At 43.1% G+C, this 13,671-nt stretch overlaps 1 protein-coding gene across 4 annotated transcripts in view; it reads left to right on the top strand.

Annotated features, from left to right (window-relative positions):
* SIN3A (SIN3 transcription regulator family member A) overlaps positions 1–13,671 on the top strand; it is a 70,910-nt gene that overhangs the window by 24,336 nt on the left and 32,903 nt on the right. For all 4 annotated transcript variants that reach the window (XM_040413729.1, XM_040413727.1, XM_040413730.1 and 1 more), the window contains exons 10-18: positions 106–224; positions 668–878; positions 3,617–3,733; positions 6,116–6,354; positions 6,478–6,661; positions 7,321–7,903; positions 8,230–8,399; positions 11,302–11,475; positions 13,291–13,383. In XM_040413729.1, coding sequence (XP_040269663.1) covers positions 106–224; positions 668–878; positions 3,617–3,733; positions 6,116–6,354; positions 6,478–6,661; positions 7,321–7,903; positions 8,230–8,399; positions 11,302–11,475; positions 13,291–13,383 — 1,890 coding nt within the window. The remainder of the gene's footprint in view (positions 1–105; positions 225–667; positions 879–3,616; positions 3,734–6,115; positions 6,355–6,477; positions 6,662–7,320; positions 7,904–8,229; positions 8,400–11,301; positions 11,476–13,290; positions 13,384–13,671) is intronic.

A 13,671-nucleotide genomic window follows, 5' to 3' on the forward strand; every position in this document is an offset into this window, starting at 1 on the left:
AGAATTTTTTCAGTAGTTATACATTGCACACAGTGGAAAGAGCAGAGGACAGTGGTGGTGAGGATTATGATCGTCATTCTTATTTTTTTTTCATGCCTTTCATAGGTCCGTAAAGCTCTGAGAAGTACGGAGGCATATGACAACTTCTTACGATGTCTGGTCATCTTTAATCAGGAAGTCATCTCTCGATCGGAACTAGTACAGTTGGTGTCCCCTTTTCTTGCGTGAGTGGCTTACTTCCAAGACATTGCTAGAAATTTCTCAAGCAGTTTTACATTTAACGTGCGAGTCCATTGCGGCAATCACTTTCTATATGTGAGCGTGATCCTCCATTCTGGACTTGCAGGCGCGCACAGCATTATCCTGATTTATAATGCTGTCTGTCTCTGCTTGACCTTACTTCTACAGGATCATACTGACCTAAAGCTGTCAGTATGATCCTGTAGAAGTTTATAAATCATGATAATGTCATGCGCTCCTGCAAGTCCAGAACGGAAGGTCACCCTCTCACATGGAGCAAGATTCCTGCAATGGACTCGCTCGTGTGAAACAACCCCAAAAGCTTAAAATGGTGGCCATGGTTTAATACCAAGATGTTTTTATTGACCAACAACAATCTTGTCCTAAATCCTCTAACCTCCTTTTTTTTAATTCACTTTATAAACAGCAAGTTTCCTGAGCTGTTCACCTGGTTCAAGAACTTTCTGGGTTACAAGGAGTCCTCACATATGGAAAACTTCCCGAAAGAAAGGAGTACAGAAGGCATTGCCATGGAAATTGATTATGCTTCATGTAAACGTTTAGGCTCCAGCTACAGAGCACTACCCAAAAGCTTCCAGCAGCCCAAATGCACAGGACGAACCCCGCTTTGCAAAGAGGTAAATAGGTGCACTCATGGACCTCTAACTTTGATTTATCCGGTTAATTGCAAAAGCAGTGATTAATGTTCTATCCTCTGTCACAGGCCAACAGACTTCCGTTCTCTTCTTTAAAGTGTTTACAAAACTGCAAAATATGCCCATCTGAGGGGGTGACATTTGTACCTCCGACGGTCTGCCGCAATAAAGGCAGCATGCAAATTGAGGGAGCAGTAGTGACTAGTAAAACTTAACTTTTAATATACTGGTAGTAAAAGTAATGGGGAATGAAATACACGTTCCCCTGAAAAATCAAACCCCCAATTCTAAATAAAAAAAGGCCACATGTACTTGTGGTCTGTTTCTGGTCCATTAAACAAACGACCCTGAGTAGGGTGTATAGAGTGGCTTTAGTTCAGGATAGTTATGCAGTGGCTCTGTCCTGTTGATGCCATGGACACTCTTTATCGTATACTGTCGCATCAGTCCATGGATTTGGTAGAATGCGGACGTAGCTCAGGGACAGGCTGCAGATACTGTGGTTCTGTCGTTGATACAGTAGACGTTTTTTTTCATACGGTGTCACATCTGGCAAATATAAACAAGTAGCCAGAACCTATGCCGATCCTAGTATGCCCCAACAGGGCTATCAGTCCCTAATGACCTTGTAATACGGAGTCATCGCCCTGAAAAGAGCGGCCCCGTCCGGAACCTTTCCCTAAATAAAGGCCCCATACAGCCCTACCACTTTTCAAAGATCTATTATGCTGTAGGGGAGTGCCACAAAAAATCTTAAGAAATACAACGCACAAAAAATGTGCAGAAAAACAAAAAAAGAAAAATACAAAATGTGTACAAGAGAAAAGTGGCCAACGCGTTTCATCCAATTTTCGCCCCAGATTCATCAGGGGACACGAGCTGAAATATCCTATACAAAAGTAAGCATTGCATAGGGCTGCAGTGCTTGGAACATTACAAAACATGCGTATAATAGCAAATGCCACAAATCCCTGATGGAAAAAAGGGAAGTGGAGGTATAAGTGACCCAGCACAGAGTTTTACAGGAGGGACATGGTCACGATCCCTAACCTATATCTGGGATGGCAGCGTACGTATAACAACCCTGACCTCATCCCGAAGTGGGGACACTATCTGGTCGCAGTGCCACGGCTTAGGCACATTGTGTGTATAGCGATACCTGTGGGCCGCCTTGAGTCGGTGATTTAAATGTATACTGGCCGTCCCTTACTTTCCCGCCTAGGTGCCGCATCACATGACGGCAGCGTCACCTGGAGCGTGCGCACCGCGGTCCGGAGAAGCCGGAAGGGGGCGTGATAAAGTGTACCTAAACTTACAAATTTACTTTATTAAATCCTTCTCTAAATGTGACTAAATTAGTTTTTGTTATATACTTTATTTATTTTTTTACTTTTCTTAGTGAAATAGTCATCTAAAGTTCAGGTGCTTGTTGTGCTTTAGAATCCATACTTAGGCCTCCTGCACACGGCCGTTTTTTTGTTCCCGTTTACTGGCTGTTTTTTGTGTTCTGTATACGGTCCGTATACGGAACCATTCATTTCAATGGTTCCGCAAAAAAAAAACGGAATGTACTCCGTATGCATTCCGTTTCCGTATTTCCGTTTTAACATAGAATATGTCCTATTATTGCCCGCAAATCACGTTCCGTGGCTCCATTCAAGTCAATAAGTCCGCAAAAAAAACGGAACACATACAGAAATGCATCCATATGTCTTCCGTTTCCGTTCCGTTTTTTGCTGAACCATCTATTGAAAATGTTATGCCCAGCCCAATTTTATCTATGTAATTACTGTGTACTGTATATGCCATACGGAAAAACAGAAACAACGGAAACAAAAAACGGAACAACGGATCCGTGAAAAACGGACCGCAAAACACTGCAAAAGCCATACGGTCGTGTGCAATAGGCCTAAGGCTGTGGTGGATTCACTGAGGCTGCACAGGCATCACTCCTCCTGCTTGTACTAGCGCTGCTCTTCTAAAGCCTGGCATAGATGGGCAAAGTCAGGCTTTAGCAGAGCGGGCTCAGGTAGCCATGTGCAATGAAGCTCCAGCTATGCCTGTACAGACGGGAGGAGTGATGTTCCTGCCTGTACGACGCTCAGCGCAGCCTCAGTGAATCCATACTCCATAGACAGCAATGTATAGGAGTATGAATTCTAAAGCACAATAGGCACCTGAACTTTAGGTGACTTTTGTAATAAAGTATATTACAAAAATTAATTTAGTCACATTTACAGTAGGTTTCAGTATAGTTATTTTGTACCTTTAGGTACCCTTTATGTAAAGCGGGTTATCTTTAGTACAGACATGGACAGAATACTTTAGCATTAATTGGACATTTCAAAATTCAACTGGGGGGGGGGGGGGGTGTTGAGTATAACATTTTTTATTTTAAGCCATTTTAGGGCTAGTCCGAGTCTCGGACAACCCCTTTAATAGACTATACATTGTGACCTCTCTACATGCCACGCTGACGGCACAAGTTTTTATTTTTTATTATATAATAAAGCCTGACAAATACAATCTAATTATTCAGATGCTTCCAAGGTAGTCAGACACAGAAAGGAGTAATAATGCTGGAAGTGACAGCAGTCATGTGACTTGGGTCTCATATCTGTCACAGAAATCAAATGTTATTTTGTCATTGAACTTGGGCTCTGACACAATATATTGATATCCATTGTAATGAGCTAATCTGTACTTGCCTTACTCCACAGGTCCTAAATGACACCTGGGTTTCCTTTCCTTCCTGGTCAGAAGATTCCACTTTTGTCAGTTCTAAAAAGACTCAGTATGAGGAACACATTTATCGTTGTGAAGATGAGCGGTTTGAGGTAAGTGTAGACCATTAACATGTCCTTATAATGTGGGATGTACGCTGCTCATTACAGATCATTCTTTGTTGACGTGGCCAACAATTTTATAGTAATAGAATCTCCTTCCCTAGCAGATGATATGTATATTCTCTACTTCTTCCATTCTTTCTTTAGAGACAGATTTCTGTCAAGTTCCTGCTCAGTGATGTACTATTACAGGCGCAGGTAGTTAATAGTCACTCTGATCTTGGGAGTTTATCCCTTCAAATGCCACAGACAACAGCGACTGGGGCATCTGAGATGTTAGGCTACTTTCACACTGGTGTTTTGGTTTCACAAGCGGTCCAAAACAGATCAGTTTTGCCCTAATGCATTCTGAATGGATAAGGATCTGCTCAGAATGCATCAGTTTGCCTCCGATCAGTCTCCATTATACTTTGGAGACGGACACCAAAACTCTGCTTGCAGCGTTTTGGCGTCCGTCTGACGAAACTGAGTCAAATGGATCCGTCCTGACACACAATGTAAGTCAATGGGGACGGATCCGTTTTCACTGGCACAATGGAAAACGGGTATGGCTGTGTTAAAGATAATACAAACAGATCCGTTCTGAACAGATGCGTTTGTGCAGATCCATGACTGATCCGCACCAAACGCGAGTGTGAAAGTAGCCTTAGACAGAGACTGTCCTCTGATCCAACCCCCATGAATGCCCTGCTTTGCATGTCTAATTTATTTCACAAGTAAACGATATGCTCATCTGCTATCACAACTGATTGCTAAAGCCATACTCCCTATCTTCCGAGTGCATCTCTGGTTAGTGCTAGGGACAAAGGGAGAGGAGCAGGGCTGCAGCAGTCAGAGCTGACAGCGTGTACTCCTGTGTTACCTGCTCTGGGTGCTGATTATTGGAGCAGTGTTAACTTCAGATATGCTGGCAAGATTGAGGGCAGTTCTCATGCCAGCTATCGGCACTGGCATCAGATGGAAGCTAGATACAGTATGGAAGCTTGTAACTTTTATTTTATTTTTTTAACTCCTTTTATTGACACAAAAGAAAGAACAGCAACAACTTACAACCACGTAACTTGTTTTTTAGTAAAATAAATTGGGCACGTGCGCCAAGGAGACCAGAGGCAAGATGAGAAGCATGCCTCTTCAGCTTCTACTTGCTGACAATGGGATTTCCTTAGCAACACTTTAGAGACTGTTTTCTAATAAAATGTAAAAGAATTCCCTGTTAAAGTATTTTAAAAAAACACTTTATCACTGGTCCCTACACAATAAAATAAATTAAATGACGCACTTAAAAAAAAAAAAAATAATAATAATTGGTTCTGAAACACAAAAATGTCATGCTAAAATAGGAAAAAAGGAAGAGCAAACAAAAATGAACAGATATAAATTACATATAAAAGAAAGCCCCTTGAGGCTGTAAATCACTTTTGTGTAGAGGGGCAGGATCTTCTTCAGGGTCTAGTACAGTACAGTGTGTGTGAAGTGCCGCTGCTTTCCTTTTACACACCCCAGGGAGGCTGTTTAGTAGGTTTGATTGTACTCCCTATTTTGAGTGTGGGTACAGATTGCGCCACCATGTGGCAAAAACCACACAAACATGTGGTTTTACTGCAAATCGACATGCTTTTCAAATTGATTGTTATTGGTTACACAATTTTGCAGGTAAACTGCACATATATATTAAAAAGGTTGTCTGGTTACTGATATTGATAACCTATCCTCAGGATAGCTTGTCAATATCAGATCGGTGGAATCCGACTGTTCGAAGAGAACACAGCACGTTGACCTTGCAGCAGCTGTGCAGTGTAAAGGGCCTTTTACACGGGCCGAGAATTGCACAGAACAAGCGTTCATAGTAACGCTTGTTAGCAATGATCGGGCAGTGTAAATGTACCGCTGAGCAAAAAGCTTGTTCATCGGGTAATGCCGGTCGTTTACTGGCAGCAGATCGTACTGTGTAAACACGATCTCCTTATGGGGAAGAGCGAGGGCATTAGCAATCGCTTCTCTCCATACTCTGGAGGAGATTGTTGCATGTAAATTGAGCGGTCTCCTTCGCTAGCGTTCCTTCCCTACAGTCTGCTGTAGTATCGTCCCCTGTAAACGGACCTTTATAAATGGTAAATGTGACCGAGCAGTTGTAGTTACGCGAATGGGATAGAGTAGCTGTAATGACACTCCACAGCCGCTGCATTATCGATGGCGAGTGCTGCTTTCTCTTAAAACAGCTGATCACCAGGGGTGCTGGGAGTCAGACCGTGCCAATCTGATATTGATGACCTGCTCGGAGGATACAACCCCTTTTGCATGTGATCATTTTCTTGTTTTCCCATAAATGCAGTAAACCTTGCCTCAGTGAATTTTGTGTTTAATTTGCTACAGCTGGATGTGGTGCTGGAGACCAATTTGGCTACCATCCGTGTTCTGGAGGCAATTCAAAAGAAGCTTTCACGATTATCTGCAGAGGACCAGGCCAAGTTTCGTTTGGACAACACTTTAGGGGGAACATCAGAAGTCATCCACCGCAAGGCCCTGCAAAGGATATATGCTGACAAGGCTGCTGATATAATAGATGGCCTGAAGAAAAATCCAGCTGTTGCCGTCCCAATTGTGTTGAAAAGGTGCGTGTTGTATCAAAGCTCTGCTTAACACTTCCTGTAGGTTGCACATATACCTACTTGTGTGTTGTGGTGCTATCCACCTAGCATGTTTCTTGCTGATGCTTATGTATCAATTTTATCCAGGTTGAAAATGAAGGAAGAAGAATGGAGGGAAGCCCAGCGAGGCTTCAATAAGATTTGGAGAGAACAGAATGAGAAGTACTACCTGAAATCACTAGACCACCAGGGTATAAATTATAAGCAAATAGATACAAAGGTCCTGCGCTCCAAGAGCCTTCTTAATGAAATTGAGAGCATCTATGATGAGGTTAGTATCCTGCCGACATCTACAGATAACTTCACTCACAAATGTCTAAGAACATTTCTCCACCCTTTTCTGTATCAAGCATTTTTACAGTCGAAGGTTGGAAGTTAAAGCACTCCTTCTAGTCTCCATATTGATTATCTATCCTCAGGATAGTTAGTCAATATAAGATCGATTAGGATCTGGTACGCCCACAATCAGATAATTTTTGACTGACTTCAGAAGGTGATCAATATCAGATTGGTGGGGGTCCGACACCCGGCACCCCCACCGATCAGCTGTTTTACGAGGAGGCAGCGCTACTTCCTTGTCATTACACTACACTTCCTCTCCTGTGGAGCGGCGGCGTGGTGTAATTACAAGTATTCGCTGCATTCAATTCAATGGAACGAGTACTTGTCTTTACACTGCACTTCCAAGACGACGTGCAGTGTAATGAAGAGGAAGTACTGCTCGCATGGAGCGGTGCTTCCTCTTCATACAGCTGATCGGCAGGGTACCCCACTGATCAGATATTGATGACCTATCCTGACGATGGGTCAACCTCAGCATAACTATTTTAATGACGTTTACAGCCTCCATGCCATTTTAGAATTTTAGATTATTACATGGCTGTGGAAAAACTTCTAAAATGTTTAATCCAATGTCTGTATGTTTTACAGAGACAAGAGCAAGCGTCAGAAGACAATTCTGGCGTCCCCACAGGACCTCATCTCACCCTGACATACGAGGACAAGCAAATTCTAGAGGATGCTGCCTCACTCATTATCCATCACGTGAAGCGACAGACTGGTATACAGAAGGAGGACAAGTACAAGATAAAACAAATCATTTACCATTTCATCCCAGATCTGCTTTTCTCCCAGCGAGGGGAGTTGTCTGATGTGGAGGAGGAAGAGGAGGAGGAGACTGCCGAAACAGAAGATGGGGTTAACAAGAAACACAATGGGGTGGGGGGTGGAGGGGCTAGTACCCCACCAAAAACTAAGCTGATGTTTGCAAACACTGCAGCGCAGAAGTTCAGGGGCATGGAGGATGCCTACAACTTATTCTATGTTAACAATAACTGGTACATTTTCCTGCGATTGCACCAGATACTCTGCTCTCGCCTCCTACGCATTTACAACCAAGCGGAGAAACAAGTGGAGGAGGAGCTGAGGGAAAGGGAATGGGAAAGAGAGGTGCTGGGCCTAAAGAGGGACAAGAATGACAGTCCAGCCATCCAGCTTCGGCTCAAAGAGCCAAGTAAGTGTAATGGAATTTACTTTTATGTCTATACTATGGAGGAGATTTATCCAAACTGGTGTACTAACAACCAATCAGATTCCACCTTTCATTTTACAAAGGAGCTCTGAAAAAATAAAAGGTGGAATCTGATTGGTTGCTATGGGCAACTTAGCCATTTCTCCTTTACACCAGTTTTGATAAATGTCCCCTTATGTCTTTTCCACTTTTTCTTATTTATTTGACTCCTGTGCCATTTTGTCCGATATCAAAGCTTATTCTTAAAAAGCCTGTATATGTACATTAGTCAAGTGATTGTACTTACGTCTGCTTTATCTGTGTTGCAGTGGATATAGAGGCTGTGGATTATTATCCGGCATTCCTAGACATGGTTCGTAACCTGCTGGACGGGAATATGGATTCGAACCAGTATGAAGACTCCCTGAGGGAGATGTTCACCATCCATGCCTTTATTGCTTTCACTATGGACAAATTGATACAGAGCATAGTCAGGCAGGTGAGTTGTGACGTACAGTAGCGTTTCTGTGACCGGTTAGTGTATCATTGGTAACTGAATCTAGCCGACTTTTCCAGACTCCAGCAGTGCAAAAAAAGAAAATAAGCAGGGCAAATTTCGCTGGTTATTCGCTCTCTTTAAAGGCACGGGTGACATGCACTTGAGCACCTGTTTTACAGCCTCCAAACCAGAGTTTGGGAAGCTTTATTATTTCTTCCACGGCTTTATGTGCATATCATCTGTGTGAAGGGCCCTGCTTTTCTATCAAGCCAATATGCATCACCGGTACCACCCAGTTGTTTAATATTTTTGGTTTAATCCTGTGCGTTAAGCTGTTGTATTGAGCGGGGTTCATGGACTGAGCTCGCTCATTATGCCGTGGGCGCCGGCTGTATAATACAGCAGACACCCGCTGACAGTAACATTGGCATTGGACTACTGCGATCTTGGTCATTTAGGCCCTAAGATGACACTGCCAGTAGTGTCCAAGGCACCTGTGGGTTTAGACTGAGGGAGGGTTTCTTCTGTTCTTCAATTGAAGCCCCAGCAATGAAATTGCGGTGCTGTGATTAATTGCAGTGGCAGCCTTGGGCCTTGTGAAGGTTTCCAAGGCTGCCATAGTGAACTGCTGAAAAAATCCCATATCTTCTATGGTACAGACGTTTGCATGTAAGAGTCCCCTAAGGGGACTGAAAAGTACAATGAGAAACCATTTATTTAATATAGTATAAAAATTCAAATTATAGCCTTTTCCAAATTTACAGCTAAAAATAAACAATAAAAACTAAATAACCATCATTGGTATCACTGTGTTGGAATATGCCCAGACTAATAAAATCTAAAAGTATTTGTCGTGGGCAGTAAACATTGTGATGGAAAAATTAAAATAGGCAGTTTGCAGTTTTTTTCTTTTGTTTTGTTTTTTGGGTCACGTTGCCCCCTAAAAAATTTTTTTATAACTGACCAAAAAGTCATATGTACCCTGAAATGATATCAATAAAAACTACAGATCAACCTGCAAAACAATGAGCCCTCCCGCAGCTCTGTAGATGTAAAAATAAAATCATTGTCAGAATATAGCAATGCGTTAACAAGTTTTTTAGTTTTTTTTTAGTGTAGTAAAACATAAGTAAGTAAGTATATAAATTTGGTGTCACGGTAATCCTATTGACCCACCTGCAAAATAAGGCTAGTTTCACAGTAGCAGCAGGGGACTCTGGCAGGCTCTTCCAGTAAGTGAACAGCCTGTCGGATCCGTCCTGCCACTAGTTCACGTGTGCCCCCAGGCTGCCGCTCTGTCCCCATTGACTATAATAGGTGCGGGGGCGGAGTTCCGGCAGCGCACAGCGGGAGGCAGCCGGACTAAAAGTACTGCATGCACTTTGAGCCCGGCTGCCTCTCGCCGTGCGCTGCTGTGCCGCCGCCGGAACTCCGCCCCCACCCCCATTATAGTCAATGGGGACGGAGCGGCAGTACGGGGGCACACGTGAACTAGCGGCAGGATTTTTAGCACATCGTAAATGCTGTACAAGCAAAACTCAAAAACATGGCAGAATTTTATTTTTCAATTCCAATACACAAAGAATTTTTTTTTCTTTCTCCAGTACAAGATATGTTAAGTTAAATGGTGCCATTAAAAAATACAAATTGTCCTGTACATAATATGCCCTCATGGTTATATAAATGGAAAAGTTAAAATGTTGCTCCTGAAAAGCGGAGAGGAAAAAATGAAAATGTAAAAAAAAAATTTGGATGTGTCCTTAAAGGGGTGTTCCAGTTCCTAGATATTGATGATCTATCCTCAGGATTGGTCATTATATCAGATTGATGGCGGTCCATCATTTCAATGGGAGCTGAGCTGCTGTATACTACACGGTCTGCTTCTGGCTCCGTCCACTGTGCTGTTTCCTGTTCTAGCGGCTGACAAAAACTGCCGATTGGTGAGGGTGCCAGACAACAGACCCCAACCTGATACTGATATATTCTGATCATCAATATCTAAAAACTAGAAGGTATGGTATGTAGCAAGATTGATAGGTGTAGGGAATAGTTTTAAATATTAATACTACTTTGTTCACACAAATACATTAGAAAGGGAATTTTTGTTTGTGGAGAAAAACCATGGCTAGAAACCATACATGGAAAGCAAGGTCTGTTGTCTGTCCATTTGCCGTCAGACTCTCCATTACATCCACCACTCCATACGGCTTTGGACAGTGGAATGGATTGAAGCTTTGGCCACCAGAAAATGGGATCAAAGGAGATGCATTGCATTGGCTTCCATACGTAAAGACGAGTATTACTTGACATCCGTATCGGACTGGTGCGGTCTGGACGGAGCTGAGGGTTCCGTCCGCTGTGTAGTGCCCCTGGTGGTGTACTGCAGCTCTGCTCCTGTTCACTTGAATTGGACCTGAGCTGCAGTATGCCGGCCTGGCCACTACACAGTTTACAGAGATTTCTGTTTCCGGCTCCATCCACTGTTTTAGCTTCTATTGTTTGTGTCTGCCAAAAGCAAGTGATCAGTGGGCTACCTGTTGCCGGAACCCCACAGATCTGATATTGATGACCTATCCTGAGAATAGGCCATCAATATCCTATAGCTGGAATACCCCTTTTAGGATCTATTTCTGTATATACAAAACGCTGCACAGTACAGTGCTGCCCACAATTTTCAGCATATATCTCTATCGCCTTCTTATGCAGTTGTCCATTATATCCAAATCAAGAGAAATCAGCTGCCCAGACTTTAATGGGTATGTTTTATATATTTTTGGGATAGTATGCTTTAAATGACCTTTCCTCACACTTTTTATTGAGACGTGTATAGGGACTTCTGTTCTGCTGCTCTAGTTTCTGTTATATGTGATTTTTTTTTTTTTTCTCCCTTTTATATCCTTAGCTCCAGCACATAGTCAGTGATGAAATCTGTGTGCAGGTGACTGATCTCTACCTCTCCGAGGGCAGCTGCAGTGCTACAGGGGGTCTCCTGGCTACCCAAGCATCCCGCAGCCTGGGTGAGGCCAACTACCAGCGAAAAGCAGAGCAGCTGATGGCTGATGAGAACTGTTTTAAGGTGAGTTGCCCATTACCCCGTCACTAGCAGATTGACCGCTCTCTTTCATTGGTTACTGATCAGCCTGAACTCTCATAGCAAACAGACACGAACAAGCTACATAGGGGAGGGGGACTACTGAGGGCTGTTTGTCAGGCTATTTTACAGCTTGAGCGGTGTTCTTGGTCACAGCCTCACCCTGTGTGGAGGAGGAAAGGGAGGCCGCATGGAGGGAGAGGAGGAGGCTCACAGATTGTCCTTCTGTCCCTGTATGGGCTTAGACATTAGCCCTAAAATTCAAAATTTACAGTGAAAAAGTGTTAGGATTTTCCAATTTAAATGTCACTATAGGGGGTTAAAGGGCAACAACCCCTATGAAGCATGGCGGCTCTCTTGTCTGCAGTGTAAAACCTGTTCAATAGTGGAATTAAAACTCTGCGGAAATGACTTGTTCACTACAAAAGAATCTCCATGTAGTCCTTCTGTGTATTCTTCGTAAGAAACACTTGTATGTTATGTGTATCTGATTTCTGACCTTGCTATTATGTATAGCCCATTTCTCCACATAAAGATGAATGGCAGGAAACGTGGAGATTAAGAATGTGTCATTTATACAGTGTGCTTGCTCTGCGTGGGTTTCTTGATAAAAAAATAAAAATGCCAGCTTTGTTGGAAAAAGAATAAACCATATAATATCACTATTCATAAAATCTCCAGTAAAGTCCTTCATAGTGTGTAATGCTAAAATATTGTTGCATCTAAGGCTACTTTTCACACTGGCGGTTTTGCTTCCATTTCTGAGATCCGTTCAGGGCTCTCACAAGCGGTCCAAAACGGATCAGTTTTGCCCTTAATGCATTCTGAATGGATAAGGATCCGCTCAGAATGAATCAGTTTGCCTCCGATCCGTCTCCATTCTGCTCTGGAGGCGGACACCAAAACACTGCTTGCAGCCTTTTGGTGTCCGCCTGACGATGCGCAGGCAAACGGATCCGACTGACACAATGTAAAACAGATCCGTCCTCCATTGACTTTCAGTGGTGTTCAAGACGGATCCGTTTTGGCAATGTTAAAGATAATACAAACGGAACCGTTCTGAACAGATGCATGCGGTTGTATTATCGGTGCGCATTCGTCTGTGCAGATCCATGACGGATCCGCACCAAACGCGAGTGTGAAAGTAGCCTGAGAAACAATGCACAGAAGTAGTGTGGTAGTAAGTTTACTTGTTGGCGTCCGGATCTGCCAAGTAGCCTTATCGGCCACTAGATGTCAGCACATTTGAAACTTGTCAAATGTCATTATTAGATCTGACAAAAAAATATAAAAATATATATCTAATCTATCTATATATCTATCAAGACCATAAGGGTGCATTCACACGACCGTATTTCTGGTCGCATCCGTTCCGCAATTTTGCAAACCCATTCATTTCAATGGGGTCGCAAAATATGCAGACAACACACCGTGTGCTGTCCGCATCCGTAGTTTCGATCCGTGGCTCCGGAAAAAAGATAGAGCATGTCCAATTCTTGTCCACAATCGCGGACAAGAATAGGCATTTCTGTCATAGGGCCGGCCACATTCACAAGGCCGGTATCCGTGATTTGCGGGCCACAAAATACATACGGTCGTGTGAATGTAGCCTAAGGGTTATCCAAACGTAATAGAATTGCCGCTGATTCTAGGTCTGGATTTGCAGACAGATTATCCACATTGGATTATAGTACATACGGGAGATACATAACTCTGTCCTTGGGTTACAATTACAAGACCCTTTTGATCCTAAAATGTTTGATCTTTTCACTTCTGTTTCTTTTTCTTTCCTTTGTGCAGTTGATCTTCTCCCAGAGTTGTGGACAGGTCCAAATAACAATTGAACTGCTGGACACTGAGGAAGAAAACTCAGATGACCCAGCGGAGACCGAGGTAAGCCCTACTCGTTCCTGAGGGGCTCTCGGTTACCGCCACCATAGGCAGGACCCCGACCTCCAGGACTTATTGGGGAAAGGGTCACAGGGGGGGATGTGTGAAAACAACTAGAAAATCGCCCTCTGAGATCAAATCACAGCCCACCCCGGTCAAACAAAACCTGCAATGTGTGTACGATCTGAATTTTATATACCTGTACAGAATGTCGCCAATCTGTGGTTTGTTACAGAATCCAGAAAATACCTAAATTCCAAAATATCTAAAATGTTTTGGAACCAGAATCAA

The sequence above is a fragment of the Bufo bufo genome, chromosome 1 (genome assembly GCF_905171765.1).
Source record: "Bufo bufo chromosome 1, aBufBuf1.1, whole genome shotgun sequence".
Classification (NCBI taxonomy): Eukaryota; Metazoa; Chordata; class Amphibia; order Anura; family Bufonidae; genus Bufo; species Bufo bufo.